The following is a 17,721-nucleotide window of genomic DNA, read 5'->3' as shown; positions in this document are numbered from 1 at the left end:
AACCCTGTCCAGCTTGGACACTGCCAGGGATGGGGAGTCCACAGCCAAAAGCTGGGTCAACAGAAGTGTTGGAAACAAGGCTGCCCAGCTGCTTTGCCACATTTTCTATCTCCTTCAGTGAGGAAAAGAGGGAAAAGCCTTCCTGACACAAGGGACACGTCACCGAGTGTCAGCGCAGGGAACATGAACTGATCCCAGTTAATCTTCCCTGCTTCCTTCTGCACCTCCATTTTATAAACTGGAATTGGCAGGGAATTATGGCCACAAAACCTGATTTCTGCCTCAGTTCTGCTCCCCGGCACAGAACTACCTGACAATTAATATTTGTATATACCTTTTGAAATCTGTGACCTTTGGGGAGTTGACAGAGCTATAATATTGGTCTTTGTGTGCTCGCCTGGCTTTTAAAGTCCCTGCCTGGTGGATGTAAGTTCAGTGGATACAGATCTGAAACTTGATTTCCTCAGTATAGCTGCATTAGCATTCAGCTGTGGGTATGTAAGATAATAGTATTAAAAGCAACCTTCCATCCTGTTGTCATGGATGCAGCACAGCCCAATCCTGGGAGCACTACACCACCAGTCTTTGTACAATCTCATTTTTATCTACAAATTTTGATTTAATTATACCAGAAATTCTGCAGCCGTCTATAATATATGATTTTATTTTCCATTTCAAGCATAAAAATGTAAGAATTGAGCAGCTCGAGCTCTTTGTCCAGTGCTCCTTTTTTTTTTTTTTTTTGCATTCCAAGTATCTGTCAGTATTAGTTATGAGACTGTGTGAAATAAGTAGCCATGAAAGATGCCTGCTTTTATGACAGAATGAGTGGTTTCATGAATTTTAAAGGAGCACATTTGTATTTTCTGTTCTTGAACTACATGGGCTACTCGCAAATATGACAGAAGATAATTGTTTGAGGAATTATGATGCCTTTCAAGATTTTGCGGGATATTACTATTTTCATAATCTTTCATTTATCAGCTTCTGCACCCTGATTTATTTATGGGTGTAATTTGGAAATTAAAGTACTCCCACTCTGGCAGCAAAGGTACACGTTTGCTTGGCGTGGCTCGTGCTCCCTCCCCTTGGCAAATATAATGGATGTGCTGATTTTTTTTGTGCCAGACACCAAAGGAAGGTGTCAGGACTGGGGGCATCCAGGTGTGATCCTGCCCCATGTGAGAGCCACGAGGGAAAAGTCCTGAGCCTTTGGGATGAGGGGGGATTTCAGTCTCCAGCAGCAGCACCCATGGCAGCAGGCAGAGCGTGTGCTCAGTTTGTTAGGATTTAAATGAAGGCATTGTTAGCAGGGATTTTGTCTGAGCGAGTAAAGGCTCCCAGCCTTTAATTGACTCGGAAAATCTTTTTAGTTGTGATTAGAGGGACAGATACTCAGCTGGTGAGGACTGATGGTGCTCCATTGAATCAATTTTCATACCCTGTCTGGAGTCAATGGAGCAGGGCTCATTTATAACCCTGTACCTGGCCTGTTATTATTAAAAAATAAAACTTTCCAAGCCTGATATCTGAGTGGTACAGTAACCTTTTTCAGGGAGCTGCTTGGTTCAATTTAAAAAAATTCATCAAAATCAGGGGTAAAATCCTTGGGCTAATAAATTCAGTAGCATGAGCTATTTCCATTTGGTTGGGAATTTAAGTGTGGAAACCTATGGCTGTGTCCTATTTGCTTGAAAGCTTGGTGATGGATCTGCCATACTTTCATATTTAGCAGAAGGTTGTCTTCTTAAAGACTAAAATGAAGCATCTCTATATCTATATGAAGCATCTCTATATCTGTATGAAGCATCTCCATATGAAGCATCTTTTAAAGACTAAATGAAGCATCTCTATATTATTTTCTAGTTTAGCCTTGAAGTATTTTTATTTTTTTCCCTTGGTAATATTATCTCACTTTCCAACCTGTGATAACTGCACAGAAGGATTTTATTTTATGGCTAAAAAAAAAAAAAAAAACAAAAAAAAAAAACACACAACAAAAAAACCAAACTGGATATCTTTCTGTATTAAACTTGTCCCTAACATCTGAATATTATCACTGAAAATCCCCTCTCAAAATTCTGTGCACGCCCATAATTAAACTGCTCTGAAAGGTGCAGTCAGGAGAACCAGGCACCAACATTATGGAGTGAAAATTAAAGAGGCAAAACATCAGAGTGTCTACTGTATGTGCCTGCTGTTAGACACTCAAGCATGGAGAACAGGATACACCTCTATGGATGGATGGCTTTCCTTATTAAAAAAACACAGTAGGACTCACAGTAGGAGAACACACTAAAACAAGGCTTTGTAGTAATTTCCTTGAAAGAAATTTCCCAAGATAGCAACTTAAAAAAGCTTTTAATCTCACAACTGGCTCTACAGTGAGTTTTACTGGAGCTGGGATAAAAAAGGCCGTTAGATTGCAGCTGATCTGGTAGAGTTGGTCTGAAGACTCTTCCCTCCCAAGAAAAGGATTAGACCCTCCTTGCTCCAGAACAAGGGTTGAATAGATTGATGTGATTCTGGCATATTTAAGAACCTTAAATACATATCTCTCGAGTCTGAAATGATGTGGGGAAACAGAAATCCCCATTCCCAGCTGGAACACTTGACCAACCACACTGCCGTGCAGCACCGAGCCAATGCGTTAGAGCAGGGCTCCTTCTGCATCTCTAAATTTGAAACCACTGTCCCTCGTGATTTTGAGCTGGTGTTTTATTTTGGGTCTCTGAGCAGTGTCCTTTCACACTTGGGAGGAACATGAAGTGTTTCTCCTAAATTCCTGAAGAGGAATCCAACAGGACCACGTCCTGCAGCAGCTTGTTGTGCTCAAGTGGGCCAGTAACACCCTCACTGGGAATTGCCTGACCTGTTGTCTATTCTGCATGACTACTAAACACCAAAGTAAAGGGAAAAAAAACCTTCCAAAATCTGGCTAAATCCCCATGCAAACCTGCTGGAAGGCTGGCCCATGTGTTATAGTTACTTAATAACTCTGAAACCACTGTGGCTGCCGCTTTGTGCTGCTCTTGGTGCCAGTGCACACGTCCAGGGCCACACTCTGAAACCCTGTGGCTTCTCCTCAGCCTTCTCCTTCCCTGTTTTGGTGCTGTGGCTGTGGGGAGGTGGCCCCAGGGGCTTGGCAGAAGGGGCTGGGGGCTGGAGGTGCAGCAGGAGCTGCCCACACTCCCCTCCAGGCATCTCCAGAATGCCCAGCACCCTGTGTGAGCATCGGCGGAGGAGACGGAACATCTTGTACCTATCTTGTGTCAGCAAGCTGAGAACAGGCAAGGAACATGTCTGATAATGTGTTTCACATTGAAATAATTAAAGAGAATTGTTGCTGGAGGGAAATGTGCCTTTAAAAATTAACCCTGACATCTCTCCGACAATTTGGCGTATTACAAGAGATCCTTTTTTCCCCTCTTTTTTTTTCTTTTATTCCCTTCTTTAGTTTTACTAAACTTGATATGCATTTTTCAGCACTTTGGAAAATGCAGAACCTTTGAAAACTTCCCTGTAAGAATAGTCTATACTTACAAGAGCAGCCTCATCTATTTTCCACTGAACTACTCATAGGACTGATGTTTAAAGGAACGGGGCTGAAGTAAATGACACGTTCTGCAATGCCCTGGAGCCTCTGCTAGTTATTATTGTTTGAATCTCTGTCTTGATTGCATATATTGCAGTCCTCTATCACACAGGGAGCCAGTTTTGAAATCTGAATGTTGTTCCTCAAATAACCATCAAGCAGCTCGCTTTATTATTTCTTCTTACGCTGAAAAAAAAATCCTTGGAAATTGAAAGTAGTCATTTCCATAAAGCACTCAAAGTTTAAAAATGTTCTTTTTGAAGGAGCTGGAGTATATGAAAACAAATGTTAATGTCTATAAATGCAGTATTACTTATTTTTTTAGAATTCAGGATGTGGCAACATGAATTGCATCCACATTTTTGTCATCTGTAGGAAGTTAAATATACAACCAGGTATCATTCATTGGGAAGTTTGGCTTCACTATATCATGGCTAAAAAGTTATTTACTCATTGAAGAATTACACAACTTCTTATTGGGGTGAGTCTCTGTATTTTCTGTTATCCATTCGATCATAATTTGTTAGTCCAGGGATATTAAATGTTGAGTTTCTTTCCCTTTGTTTATTTGCTAATTTGAAGCTGTATTTCCAGCCTGGAAAAGGCACAGAAGGTGTCAGGACTGGTGAGGATGCTCAGGGTGCTTTTCCTCTCTGATGTGGCCAGAGCTGCCTCGGACTGTGTGGGTTTTCCGGGGTCTTTCCCTGTGCTGGTCACCAGAAGGAACCTGAGGGTGTTATTCCTGACCTGATGGTTGGAATTCTGCAATTCTCTGGCCTGAGAAATGGCTGAGGTGCTGCTGAAGCATTTCTGGCTTTCAATTCTGCAACTAAGAAAACAGGCACGCAAATTGTCCTTCAGATGCTGCAGAGTCTTTTTGTTTTCAATTCTTTTTCTTTATTTTTTTTTTCTTCTTTTGAATAATGTATGACCTGATGGGAGGCAAGCACAGTGCAATGGACAGGAGCAGGAACACACTTTTAATTTATATCTGCAGTTCCTAGGTTGCAGGGCAGATTCCTGGGTGACACTCTCTGTCCTGGAGCACCTCAGCCTGGGGTTTACACTGACAAAATTACCTTGCAGGAGCCAAACCCTCCTGAATTCCTTAGTCAAGGAAAAGAGATGCAGCCTCATAATTCCTCTTCCTTCGAACTTTTTGATAATTTGGTGACTTGGGCACAATCCTGCAAGATGCTGAGTACCCCCATGGGCATTTCAGCAGGACAGCTGATGGTTAGTGATGCTTTCTGCGACTGGGTTCTTCCTTAGTTAAGTTTAAAACACAAAATACTTTAAAAACACTCCTTAAATATATTTTTTTCTTGGCTTGGGAAGGATTTTTGCCCCTTTTATAAAACCAACAGCTGAAGAAGTATCTGTTAGATGGGATATGTACTATAAGCCTGGCTGTACACAATATTGCTGGGTTGTACTTTTTGGCTATTAAAGGCTCATTAAAAAAATTAAAGTCCCCACAATTTACAGTATTTTCCATTGAAATAGCATGTTAACACATTTCTTTAATCAGTGTGTAACTGTCAGGGGAAAGAACAATTCATCTAGTATATGCATACATTAGGAAAAAAAAATTATCAGATTTAATTTTATTTGTTTTATATTCAGGGCTTTTTTTTGAAGGAATTCCTGCAGGGAAATGGTTAATCTATTTTTAACTAAAGCTTACTTTTGTAATCTATCCAGTGCTTAGAGTTCTGTCATTGATCTATGATTTATGTGATTTAAACCACCTCTTGGCTGTAACATTGGTTTCTATCCAAGATGCTGAGCTGAATACTAATTACGAGATCAAATTTATGCTGTTGGGCTAAGCAGCTGAAGGAGCTTTCCATGCAGGACTCCCTTAAACCACGCCACCGTTGAGCATTAGTGGAATATTTGGTGAGGGGGATGGGGAAAAAAGCTGGAAAAGGGAAAAAAAAAATAAAGCAGGAAGGCTGAAGTGTCCTTTGAAAGCTTTATTTTTAGTTCTCTTGAATGAGTGCACAGTGCTGGATGCAGAAATTCAGTGTGTGAACATGCACATGGGGCTGTTTTTCCAGCAGAATCTCACTAATTCCCCCTAATGACTGGGAAACCCACTGAGAAAAGCCAAATGGCACCAGCGAGCAAACAAATAAATATGATTGAGGAGATTTTATTCCAAGATGTATTTTATGCCTTTATTTTGACAAGTATCACGTTGTCAGAATGATTTATGGTGTTTCAGAGCATACCAGTAAATGCACTGTAGGATGGGTCCTTACAGGAAGAAAGTCTGGGTAACAATAGCTTTGCTTTACCTCTCCTTAAAGCATTTTTGCTGAGAAATCAGCCAAGAGCATCAATTTTATAGAAAACATAGGTTTCCTTCAGCAAGAATGAGTAAAAATTCCATTCTCCTGCATCACCTCCTTTGCTGAGGAGGTCGGGATGGCAGCAGTTTTCTTTGGGGGAAAAGGAGTCAAAGCCTCTTCCAACAGCTCAGAATCCAAACCCCAGTCTGGAAAAAAAAAAAAAAAAAAGAAATTTCCTATTGGAATTTTATTGATTATAAAGATTTTTGAGAGGAAACATGTTCCAGTGCACCATTTAACTTTCATCTCTGTTGGTACACTGTCGAGGTGTTTCGTTTTGGTGATGCTGAAATATTTTAGTTTGTTCAGCCCTTTTGTATTTTTTTGTTTATTTGTTGATTTATTTGTAGTGTAGTTTTCCTGTTTCCAAGTGCTTTGCCTTATATTGTGTTCCAATTGGGCAACTGGAACATTTTCAGCCTCCCACTGCACCTCATTAAAACAGAACATTTCCATAAAATCCTTTCCTGAATTCAACTTTGCTGGAATCATTTTAGGAACCTTTTCAGAGATCTTTAGAGGAAAATTTAATCTTCTACACTTGGGAAAATGGTGGGATTTCTCACAGAATTCCCATCTGTGACCATTTCTCCTGCCTTTTTAACTGGGGAGTGGCGTGTCCTGCCCCCAGGGTTTGGGAAAAGCCAAGGACTTGGCCAATGGATCAATGTCCCCAGAACAGGGGAAGGATTTGGACCCTCTGCTCTTTTCCTGTGATATCCATGTTGCCACCAGTGTGGATCATTGTCTGGAGCCCCATTTGCGGGGTTGTGTGTCCCCTCTCCTGGCAGAGATTCCTGGAGCCAGCAGGTCTTCCCGCTCTGGAGGCCCTTTAGAGGGGAATTAGTTTCCTTTATCCTTATTCTTGCTCGCTTTAAAAACAAAATCCAAAGCAAATACATAAAAAAACCCACCAGAAACAGAAATAAAGCAAACAGAAAACCTTGAAGAAGTTTCTTCCAAGGGTAATTTTAGACTAATGACCTCTGGTTGTGTATCTATTGCTCCTTATCTTCCTCATTTATTATTTCTCCCATTTCTAATGCGGAGAAGAAACTCATATTTCAGTTAGATCCTTTTTCCTTTTCAAAATTATGTTATTTATAGTCCACTTGATGTCATACTTGCTTTTAATGTGGATTGTTATAAACAAGTTGCAATGTGGAAATAATCCACTTTGTGCAGATTTGGGGAAAATCTTTTGAATATACAAATGCACACGTGATGCTGAAGTGGGTTGTGCTTGGAGACATTTCTGTTAAGAGGTACCACATTTCATGATCCCATTTCTGTGTTTTGTTGTCCTGTGATGCCTTTCTTACCTGCCCTCTCTATACCTGCAGTAGATTCATCCCTAAATGCTGCCAGTCTTAAACAGAATTAATTTCCTCACAGGCTTCAGTCTGCAAAAGGGACATTATTAAAAAATCCTGGATGAGCCCAGGGACACTGGAGGACCCCCACGTTGTGGCTGTGATTGCAGTCAGGTCACTTTGGCAGCTGGCTGGAACCTCTGGATGTGAGACATTCCCTCACTGCTTCTGCAGGGAAATAATTTGCACCCTCGGTGATGCTGTTGATCTTGAATGATCTGAGGTAAAACAACAGAAGTGAGAATGGGTCTGGAGTTAATTGCTGTCATGGTCTGAGGGACTTCAAAGGGATGGTTTTACCAGGAGCCTCATTAAATGGGTTGGATATTTCACTGTGCTGAGCAGGTGGCTGGAGTGCTCCAAAGGGAAGTGTTTGAAGATGGGAAACACCTCTGGGACTCTCTGTGCCTGTGGAGCCACCAGGGCAGGGAGAGGCTCCAGCAGAGACCCCCAGGGTGGGCCAAGGGCTGGATACGTGTCAGGGGAGGCTTGTGGGGACCACAGACACCAGGCCACCCCTGTGGGGTCCCCATCTCGGGCAGGAGCTGTTCCTTTGGAGCTCATGGGACTGATGCTGTGGAAGCCACAGGGGACCTGTGTGGCCTTGGGATGGTGGCCAGGACTCTGGACCCCATGGCAACTTTCCTTCCCTGCACCAGGCCTTGCCCTGACCTACACCCTGACCTACACAGCCTTTATGGAGCAAAAACTCACTGAGAGGCAGAGAAATCCTCTATAAAACAGAATAAAGTAACATTCTAGAGGAAAGATATACAATATTCTGAATATATAGATATACACACATACTAAATATTCGTTCTATTTTCCTTTTCTTTCTCTGCAGCAGAACTGTTAAATTAACAATTGGTTTTGGCAATTGTTAGTTTGACTAGTTCTGCTGTTAAATGTTTGGAATTGATGGGATTTCAGCTGAAAGTACAGAAACTAAAATTGATGTAACACATTCCTGTGCTTACACCTGGGTATCTAAAATGTGATTTATGCCTGATAGATAAGCGGGTATTTTGTATATCTTCATCTATATATCAATAATGCACAAGGGGATTTATTTCCTCAGCCATAGAACCAAAATAGAATAGTTTGGGTTGAAAGGGAGCTGAAAGATTATCTTGTTCCATCCCCTGCCATGGGCAGGGACACCTTCCACTGTCCCAGGTTGCTCCAAGCCCCATCCAGCCTGGCCATGGACACTTCCAGGGATCCAGGGGCAGCCACAGCTTCTCTGGGCAAGGTAATCATGCTGGGGGAAATCCAGATTTTCTCTGCTTCCATAGGGATGCTCCATAATCCCACAGATGCAAAATTGACAAGCAAAAGGTGTGAGCTCAGCTTAGGCTGCTGAACACTCGAGATGATGAAAACCCACCACACAAATCAGTATTTTGCCCTTGGGAATCCATTTTTCAGCAGCACCCCATAGCTGCTTCTCCTTACTCTTAAATCCCAGCAAACAAACAGCACAGAAATCCCAACCACATCAGGCATTTGGGATGCCCTTCTTAAGGAAGTGGCAGCTCTGGAAGAGCTGAAGTACCTTTAAAGCACTGCTGGGTTTTCATGGAAAATGATTACAAGTTCAGAGATAATTTATAAAAGAGCGTAGGAGCTCTGTAGTTTCTGCAAACCAGTGGAAATTAATAAAACCCAAGGCTGGCTATTAGATAAACGCGAGCAGACAAAGTGTGTGTAACTACCCGTAGAGGGGCTGACATGATGAATGATGATGGCTCCAAACCCATCTGAAGTTCCTTAGGAATAATAGCAGCATAAAGTCATTTCTATAGGGTACCTAAACGTGTCTAAAACAACACTATATTGAAGGTTGCATATTATGCTAAGAATGACAAGTATTTATGATTGGAAGGTGTCTGGGCTGGGATTATCAGTTTTTATAAACCTTTTCTCTCTTCTTTAATTTTTGATTTAAAGACCTATCCAGATATAAAAAAAAAAAAAAGGACTGATACCTGGAGTTGTCCCACAGAGATAGTAAATACCCTCTCACTTCAGTGCCTAGTACTATACAGGTGTTTTCCTTCTGGAGGAATGAATGTTTTCCTTGGGGAACAGCTGAGGAGAGGCACCTGAGTAGCAGGAAGGAGGGTGGGCTACAGCTCAGGTCAGTTAAATTAAGCTCTGCTCAACTAAACTCCTTCTTAGGACTGGGAAAGAAAAATCCTCCTGTGTGGCACCAGTTGTGTCTAGTGAGCTTTGTTATTATTGTAATTGTAAATGTTGTTGAGTTTGCCGTTTGGGGGTCTTTTAAGGTTGGGGTTTTTTTTGGTTTGTTTTTTTTTTTTAATTTATGGTCACAGCACTCATGGTTAAACATGGCAGCTGAAGAAAAATATTGGCTGCAAATGTAGAGACTGGACAGAAGTGTGTGTAATCACAAGTTTTAGAAGTAACATGTCCCTTCTGCAGAGCTGCTGCCTTCCAGTTGTCTCTGTGCCTCCGGAGTGTTGTTGTCCTGTTCAAATGAGAAGGAGAGAGGTTTTGATGCCAGGTTTTTCTGAGAGTATGACAAGCACAACCTGCATTTGTCTCAGGTTCAGAAGGAGAGAAGCTTTTGTGCCATGCACAGATTGATTTCCAAAACCTGAGGGTTTCCAGCTTTCCCTAACCTTTGCTAACACACTGCAGCAATGTGTTCTTTGAGCGTGTTGATTCTCTCAGGCCTGTGAGAGCCTTTGAGACAGAGCTGATTTTTTCAGCGTTGACTGTGGGGATTTGTGACTTCAGATGTGAATGTCCCTTTCTCAACCCTGCTGCCAGTGACCCACTGCACAGCAAGTGTCTCACATTATAAAGTGCTTATTCACAGAGGGCTCTGACCAAGGCTATCTGGAGGGTGGGAGATGCTTTCCTGGCAGTGGGATGTGAACATCATGGGGCAGATCTTCACCCGGGATAAAAATCCTGCTCGGTCTCTGCAGCTCAAAGGACGTCTGTTAATTCATGTGGAAAATTCGTGACCCCAGAGAGATCACAAAGTTCAGTGTCCTTGAGCAAGTGCCACACTTTGCAGCCAAGATCAAAATGTCTTTCTCCCTCTAATTCCCTTGAATTTTGATTTTTGTAAGAGTCCCTTCAATTGTTTTATACTGAAACCTACAGTATTATCCAAGAGAACTTTGAGGAATGCTCTGTGTGCTCTCCCTTTTTCTTTTACCATGTTATTGAATTTCTGCACTGGTAGGAATGAGGAGCCCTGCAAGTTCACCTGGCTCCTCTGCTCATGGGCTGTGCTCATCCTGTGCAGAGGCTGAGTTCTGGTGTGGCCATCATCGCCAAAGCAGCCATCCAGGACTTGATCTGGTTAGTCCTTGAAAGAGCCTCAATCTTTTATTTCCTATTTAATTACATCAAGTATTTGAGGAAAGTCTCTTAGTCGGAGGATTTTGGAGGGCAGACTGGGAGCTGGTTTGCCTGCCAGGGGTGTGCGCTGGGCACTTTTCTCTTGTGTTTTGGTGGTGAATTGAGAGGTGGAATTGCCTTGTGCTGGAGCAAATCCCCTGAGCAGAGGATTTACAGACTTCTTGGCATCAGTGCAGTGCAGCCAAGCAGCCTTCAGGCAGTGCAGCTTTCCTCCTCTCCTTTGGAGAGCAGCAAGACACTTGGAAAAATGAATCATCTCCTGGCACAAAATCTTTCCTCCCTTGCTGCAGGAGCTTCTGTCTTGTTGTTGGGGTGTCAGACTGCTGATGTTGTGCTTGTTCACCTCTCAAGGCACAGGTCATTTGACTTGAATTCAAACCAGCAAACCCATGAGGGCGAGGTGCTGTCCAGGGGAGCATTAACCTGGGGACAGGAGGGACCATCAGCATCACTTTACACACTTGTTTACGTAGGAGCTGGGGACAATAGCTTTTGCTATTGCCCCAAAATGCCTGTTTCCAACCAGAGAATGAGCCTTTTGTCCATCATACAGATTTGCCAGAGGATCTTTATCTTCCTTTTTAATTCTTGGTCCATGCTGGAAGTGATGACAGGCAAGGAGTGCAGCCCCATGAGGGTCCCCCCACATTAACACCTGGGTTGCTTCCCCCTTAATCCAGCCACGAGTGCAGCCGTGTTCCACAGCTCTGCCACGTTTGATGGAGTCTGTTATTTCTGTGTGATTCTTCCTTTGTTTATTTCTTTATTTTTAATGTGTTGCACAAATTCACACAAACATTTCCGAGACCTCCCCTCCTTCCCATCATCCTCTCATCGTGGTTTCTACTGCAAGTCAGGAAAAGTTACCTTTACCACTGTGAATTTTATCAACTTGAAAAGTAAACAATTAAAAAGAAGTGGTTTCAGACAGCAAGGTGGCCCTTGAGTGCCTCAGTCAAGTGTTGCATTATTCACTGAACTTTTAATTATTTTTTAAACATTATTCTCTTGCACTTGTTTCTTTATGTGAGTCCATGGAGCAGATAAAATGAACCATAGGGAGGAAATGTGCTGTTGGTGTGCAAAATGCTGCCAAGTGGTCACCGGTTTAGAGTTTCTGTGTCCATCCCTTACAATATTTTTGGTTAATAATGACTTCCCTTGTTATATAAAGTAACTGCAGACTAGAAAATGGAAGAGAAGCTTAAGTTTGAAAATCTGAATACTCAGTGTGGGTGAAAACTTGGCTCTTAAGAAGGTCTGCCACCTTTCCTTTGACTTAGGAAGAGTTTCTCTTCAGAGATGAGTGTTGGGAAGGTGCTGGGAGCATGGTTCTGTCCTGAGCAGCATTATAGATAATTCCAAGTTTATGGATAAAAAGAATTGTGACTGGCTGTTATAAATAATCTACTGCTCTCTGCTCTTCACAGGTGGGAGATTCTGGCTGGGGTGAGACCCAGTTCTTGGTGTGCTCCTCCCTGGGGCAGTGGTTCTTCCCCATGGTCCTGGGGGTGACAGGGGACCCCTGTGCCAGCTGTGCTGCCTCTGCCCCCCACCAAACCCCTGCTCTGCACTGGGTCAAGAACCTGAAAGCCAAGACCTGCTCCTAGCAGCAAATCCACCAAATATAAACCCTGCGCTTCTTTAAGAGCCATTGTGTCATTAACAGATGGACTTGATGGTTTTAAAGGCCTTTCTCAACCTACCTGGTTCTGTGATGAGCAGGACTCTTAGAGCCAGTAATTTTAGCTGTAGGCACCTAACTTCCCTGTTCCCAAAGGTGACCCCAGAGCAGGTGATCCTCATGGCAATTCTCTCCAGGCTTTTCCCTTTTTCCCAAGCAAGAAGCTTTTCATCCAAGCTGATGCCAACTCTGCTGTCTCTGCCAGTTCACTTTGTGTGATGCATTTCCCAATTTGTGCTATTTTGACCTTCTCCAGCAGAAGGTGTGGTAGTCCTTCAGTGAAGGGCTGTGGAAGTGCCCTCGGGTCCTCCTTCCTCAGCCAGTGAGTGCCTTGCATGAAATGCTTTCTTTACCGTTGTCTAAGAATCGGGATTGCTTTGCTCTGTGCTGCCACATCCATCCCCTGGCCAGGCAGCAGGATCTTCTGGAGACTGAGGCTTCCTGGATTCCATTAACATTTTGTTAATGAAATAGTGCTTTGTCAAAGAGTCTTGAAAACTTAAAAGGGTATTTAAGCTTCTTCCGCGAGTCAATACCATGTAATGTCAACATTACCACGAAGGGATAATTCAGAGATGTCACACAAAGCTTGTGTTATGTCATTTGCAGTCTGGCAAAACAGCTCAGCATTTATGTTGTTTAATCCATCTCCAGAAATCTTTTGTTCTGAAAAAGTTTGAGATCAATCTTGTCAGTATTTACTGACACAAAGCTGATGTAAGTCACTGTGCTCCTATTGACTTCATCTGGGTTGTAACGATTTACCCCAGGCTCGAATTAAGCCCAAATTAGGCATATGAAAAACTCAATACCAAACTTTTAAGGAAGATGGAGATGAATGGCACAGACCTTGGAAATGAGAATGTGGGTGGAAGTGGACTGGAGGAAACAGTTTGCAATGACCTGGGACAGCACAGACACAATTTGAAGAGACTTAAGGGAAAACAACCTTATCTAAAGCTTTGCATTGATGAGATAATGTATTTCCCTGGCTAGAAGGAAAGAGGAAATACAGAACTGGAGTTCAGATCTGAGCACTGGCAGTGACATTGGGGACATAGGGACTGAATTCCACAATGCACGTGCTGCATTGTCCTGAGCCTGTCACTGTCACAGCATTTCTGGTCAAGGTACACAAAATGTTCTTCCCATTTCTCCTCCCTCTCTTTTTTTAGCAATTCTGTAATCATACCCACCACAGAAGGAAGCTGTTTCATCCTCCTGGACACTGCAGTGATGCTGTTTGTTTTACCTTTGTACTTTTTAATCCTTTTCCATTAAAGCTCTGTAATTGATGTATTTGAATGTGGTGAGCAGTGGCCTCAGCATACTTTGAAGAAAATAGACTGCCTTACTTTATCCTTGGCTGAATCCAAAAATGCTTTCCCGTGATTATTTCTTGGCTGTGTTAAATCTATTTCCCTTTCTGACTCCACAGGTAGATGGGGGTCAACTCCTCAATATCTGAAGGGATGTGAAGTTCTTTAAAAAATATTCACATATATTAGTGGCAAAGGTTTAGTGTTTCATTCACATGCAGGATTTTTGTTTCCAACCAGGCATTGTGGAAGCAGGCAGCATCCCAGACCAGTGGAGGAGCTCAGCAGGAGGAGAACAAGTAGGGGAAAATATTCCCAATGCTGTGTGGCAGCTGGTGGCTCAGGTATGCTGAGGTAATTTGCAGGTTCTTTGGGACTGAGGGAGATTTTCTGGCTCGATTGCACACAGCAGGAAGAAAAATAGTGTCAGGCTCTTCATTTGTACCATTTATTTATTTATTTATTTATTTATTACAACCTGGGAAACATTTGGGGCATAAATCAATTGCTCTTTCAGCAAAGAGCCACAAAAGACTTGCAGCCTCCTTGCTCCAGGTGAGGTCAGTGCAAGAGCAATGGGAGTGAGGATAAAACATGGACAAAAGGGAACAGGGTGCAAAAGCTTAGGTAGGAACCCCTCTGAGAGCAGGTTTGAGCACAGAGTGTGTTCCTTATGGTGTGAAAGGGCCTCAAAATGCTCAGCTCTTCTGGACAGATGCCTTGTCCAAACTGGGCTGTACCAGGGTATGTGCAGCACAAGAATAACTTGGCAATTAAATTAAATTTTAGCCTTATCTCACAGATCCCAGTTTACCTGATCAGATGCTTTAAAGGAATAATGCATTTTCTAAGTAAAAAATGTGAAAAAAAACCCTGAAAATGTTATGTAAGAAGCAGAATCAGGCATAAAGTTTATGATCCATCTTGTCTTGCTGTTATAACCCAAACGTGGAGGGAGCACACTGAACCTGAAACACCACAGTCAGCTCTGCAGCAAAATGAAGCATGGCAATAGAGGGGATGTTGAAATACAGGTTAAAAGAAAAACAAACCCAGGGACTTCTAATAAAAAGAAAAACTTGATATGGGGAGTAATGCAAGTGTATCTGTGAAATGCCATTCAGGCACTGGCTGTCCCAAAGGCTTTACAGCTTTTAATAAAAATACAGCGTGAATCAGAGGAGGCTGAGAAAGCCGTGCATGTTAATCTAGTATTTTTAAAAAAGAGAAAAAAAGTCCTTGCAGACAACAAAAACTGAGGAGCTGTTACAGGTGGGAGAAACTGTGCAGAAGTGGGATTTGTGGCTGTGGTGTGGATGTTGGAAGAGGAGGGATGTGGCCACATCAGATGTGTGATGGCAGTGGGAGCAGGGAGAGAGACCCCTCAGGACAGTGCGGTTAAATCCCAAAGATGGCACTGTCCTCTCCCAGTAGCAAATAGGAGATACCCTTACTATATCTCATAAAATCAGGTGTTACAATGATTTAATCTAAATTGCTTTTTAAAATATTGAGTCCCTGATACAAAGACTGTAGATAATCCATAAAACTATTATGTTTCTCTTTCTCTTAATCCTATTCAGATTTTTCTTACCCTTGTCAATAATATTAAACATCTCTACCTGAACTTGCATCTCCTCTTGTCTCAGCTCTCCATGTATAAATTTCAGACAACCATGTTTTCTCCTGTGGTTTTCTGTCTTTCCTGTGAAAATGATAAATTCTGGGGCAAGCAGCTCTAAATTACTCTGTGTTTAGACACTGCCCATCCAAGCAGAGCCCTTATGTCATCCAGGGGCTTCCAGCTCTGAACGTGGTAATTTCTGAACCAAGAAAAAATATTTCCTCTCTATTTCATTAAATTGGGTAATTGAAAGAAATCAGTGTTTTTTGCTACTCCATGCTGTATTGAACAAATGTTTAATGTGGTTCCCTTGTTTCAGGCAGTTTGAACAGAAGTCTGTGGTGGTCCAGCTCATTGGAAACTTTTGTGATGAAACCAGGAGGATGCTACAGCTGGAGCCGATCCGTGAGTAAGTTTTCTGGAGGCCATTATGTCTCCCAGAATTTTGAGGTTTTTTCTCTAAAGGAGACATTTCTCTGAGTGTGAGGCAGAGAGAAAGAGCATCGCCTCGAGGGTTTCAGTTATCACACTGGCTAAATGCCCCTTATTTTTAGTCAGAGGCTTCTGAATATGAGATCCCACTACAGGTAGGTGAAGTGACCTCTTTGGGTTTGAATCTGCTCCTCTCTGGCGGATGCAAAGCTGAAGCTTTGAACAGGAGCCCCCTCCTGCTCTGTGCAAAGCTCTTTGAATTGCCCCTGATAGGCTTCTGAGGCTCCCCGGTTGCGTGCCAGGCGCTTTGAAGATGAATGCCCAGAACGAGGGGAACATGAAACAAAACTCACTCCCTTATGTCAGGGTGAGCAGCACATTCCTCAAAGACCTGCAGCACAATGGTGCTCCTTGGTGGGTGAGAGGAAATGGGCTGTGGCTCGCCAGCTTGTCAGAGCAAGGGCAGGATTGCAGAGCAGGGCTGTGCTTTGGGTGGTAGAGCAGCAAAAGGAAGGTTTGGGGGGGGGTTCCACAATATTTCAGACTGGCAAAACTTGTTTTAATCAAAACTTGTTTTAATCAAAACTAGTTTTCCTTTTTTTCTGGCAAAACTTGTTTTCCCTTCATCAAGCTCCATTGGGTCCTGCTTGATGAAGGGAAATACATTATTATTAATTTTACTTCCTCCAGAAGTTTGCTATGTATATTCCCACTTCTTGAGAGGGAATATCTTTCTTTGTCTCCATGAAAATCCTTGCCCCAGATCCTTAAACTCCCTGTATCCAACATAATTTTTTTAGCACATTTTGGAGGTGGCCACCCATGGTCCTGGGAGCTGAAGGGCCGTGGGGGGACTGGCACAGCTGTAGGAAGTTTTTTGTTGTTTGTTTCATTCTGAATATTTCTGTGACAATTGACGTGAAAATATCCATTAGTGTCTTTTTTAAACCTGATGGATCTTCTGGCCCCAGTGTGTGATCCAAAAGTTTTCATTAGCATCAGATGTATGAACCCATTTCTTTGGGCTTGTAATGCAAAAAAATTGAACTGATATCTCAGGAGAGACTGGGTGTGGTAACAGAAGAGAAGAGAACAGAACAGGAAAACAGATTAATAAAACACCGAAAGATTTGTTAATAGTGGTTGGAGATATTCTTCTCACCTGTCCTGGGTGACTGTTCAAATGCAGATGTGTGAACTCCTCTAAAGCAAATGAGGAAAAGCAGAACCCTTTGGGCCATAATTCTTTTCCATATGTGATAGATCCCTCTTCCTTCCAATCAATTAATTGCATCCTAAAAACATCTATTTCTCACCATTGACTTTAAAGGGATTTTAGATGAGTGGCTCAGATATAGCTGTCTACACAGTAAGTGATTAAAGTTGGGTTAGATGAGCTGGCAGACTCCACGGGGTTTTTTTCTTCCTTCATGCCAACCCTAAATCAAAAGGCATCTCATCAGAGCATTATAAAATACAGCCTTCAGAGGGAGAGTCTTCTACTTCCATATTCTGGCATCTGAAGGGAGGAGGGAGACTCCCATCAATTTAGAGAGAGGTAAAGATTTCATCTCCCTCTAGAAATCATGGCCATAATGGGAAATTCAGACATTTATGAGATTTGCTTAGCCAAGGCAGAGCTGAGCGTGTGGATGTTTCTGTTCGTAGTGTTGCAGCAAAAGCAGAATAAGAGGCTATTTTTAGGAGTTATTTTCACCTTTTCCTCCCTCTTTGGTTAATAGCCCAACTTGTACCTGAGGAGGGGCAGACACAGTCTGTGTGACCTCACAAAATAAAACCCCTTATGAGCCCTCCCTGTGACTGCAAAATGGGGGTAAATTGGGAAATAGGTCTGATTGCAGGTGTTTATTAATGGGGAAACTCACAAAGAAACATTTACCAATTCACCAGAGAGAAATTCTCACAAAAACTCCTTGC

At 42.5% G+C, this 17,721-nt stretch overlaps 1 protein-coding gene across 6 annotated transcripts in view; it reads left to right on the top strand.

The window, feature by feature from the left end:
- The window catches only part of LOC310923043 (uncharacterized protein), an 86,590-nt gene that overhangs the window by 36,427 nt on the left and 32,442 nt on the right, over window positions 1-17,721 (top strand). For 3 of the 6 annotated variants that reach the window (XR_014592534.1, XR_014592537.1, XM_083884102.1), the window contains exons 3-4: window positions 13,968-14,071; window positions 15,671-15,760. Coding sequence is in view for 2 of the 6 variants with exons in the window: in XM_083884102.1 (XP_083740228.1) it covers window positions 13,968-14,071; window positions 15,671-15,760 (194 nt within the window). In the remaining 4 variants the exon portion in view is untranslated. Of the gene's footprint in view, window positions 1-13,967; window positions 14,082-15,670; window positions 15,761-17,721 lie in introns of all 6 variants that reach the window. The other 3 variants (XR_014592535.1, XM_083884103.1, XR_014592536.1) reach the window with 2 other exon arrangements.

The sequence above is a fragment of the Zosterops lateralis genome, assembly GCF_965231275.1.
Source record: "Zosterops lateralis genome assembly, chromosome: Z".
In the NCBI taxonomy this organism is placed as follows: Eukaryota; Metazoa; Chordata; class Aves; order Passeriformes; family Zosteropidae; genus Zosterops; species Zosterops lateralis.
This window is presented reverse-complemented; position numbering and strand designations above follow the sequence as displayed.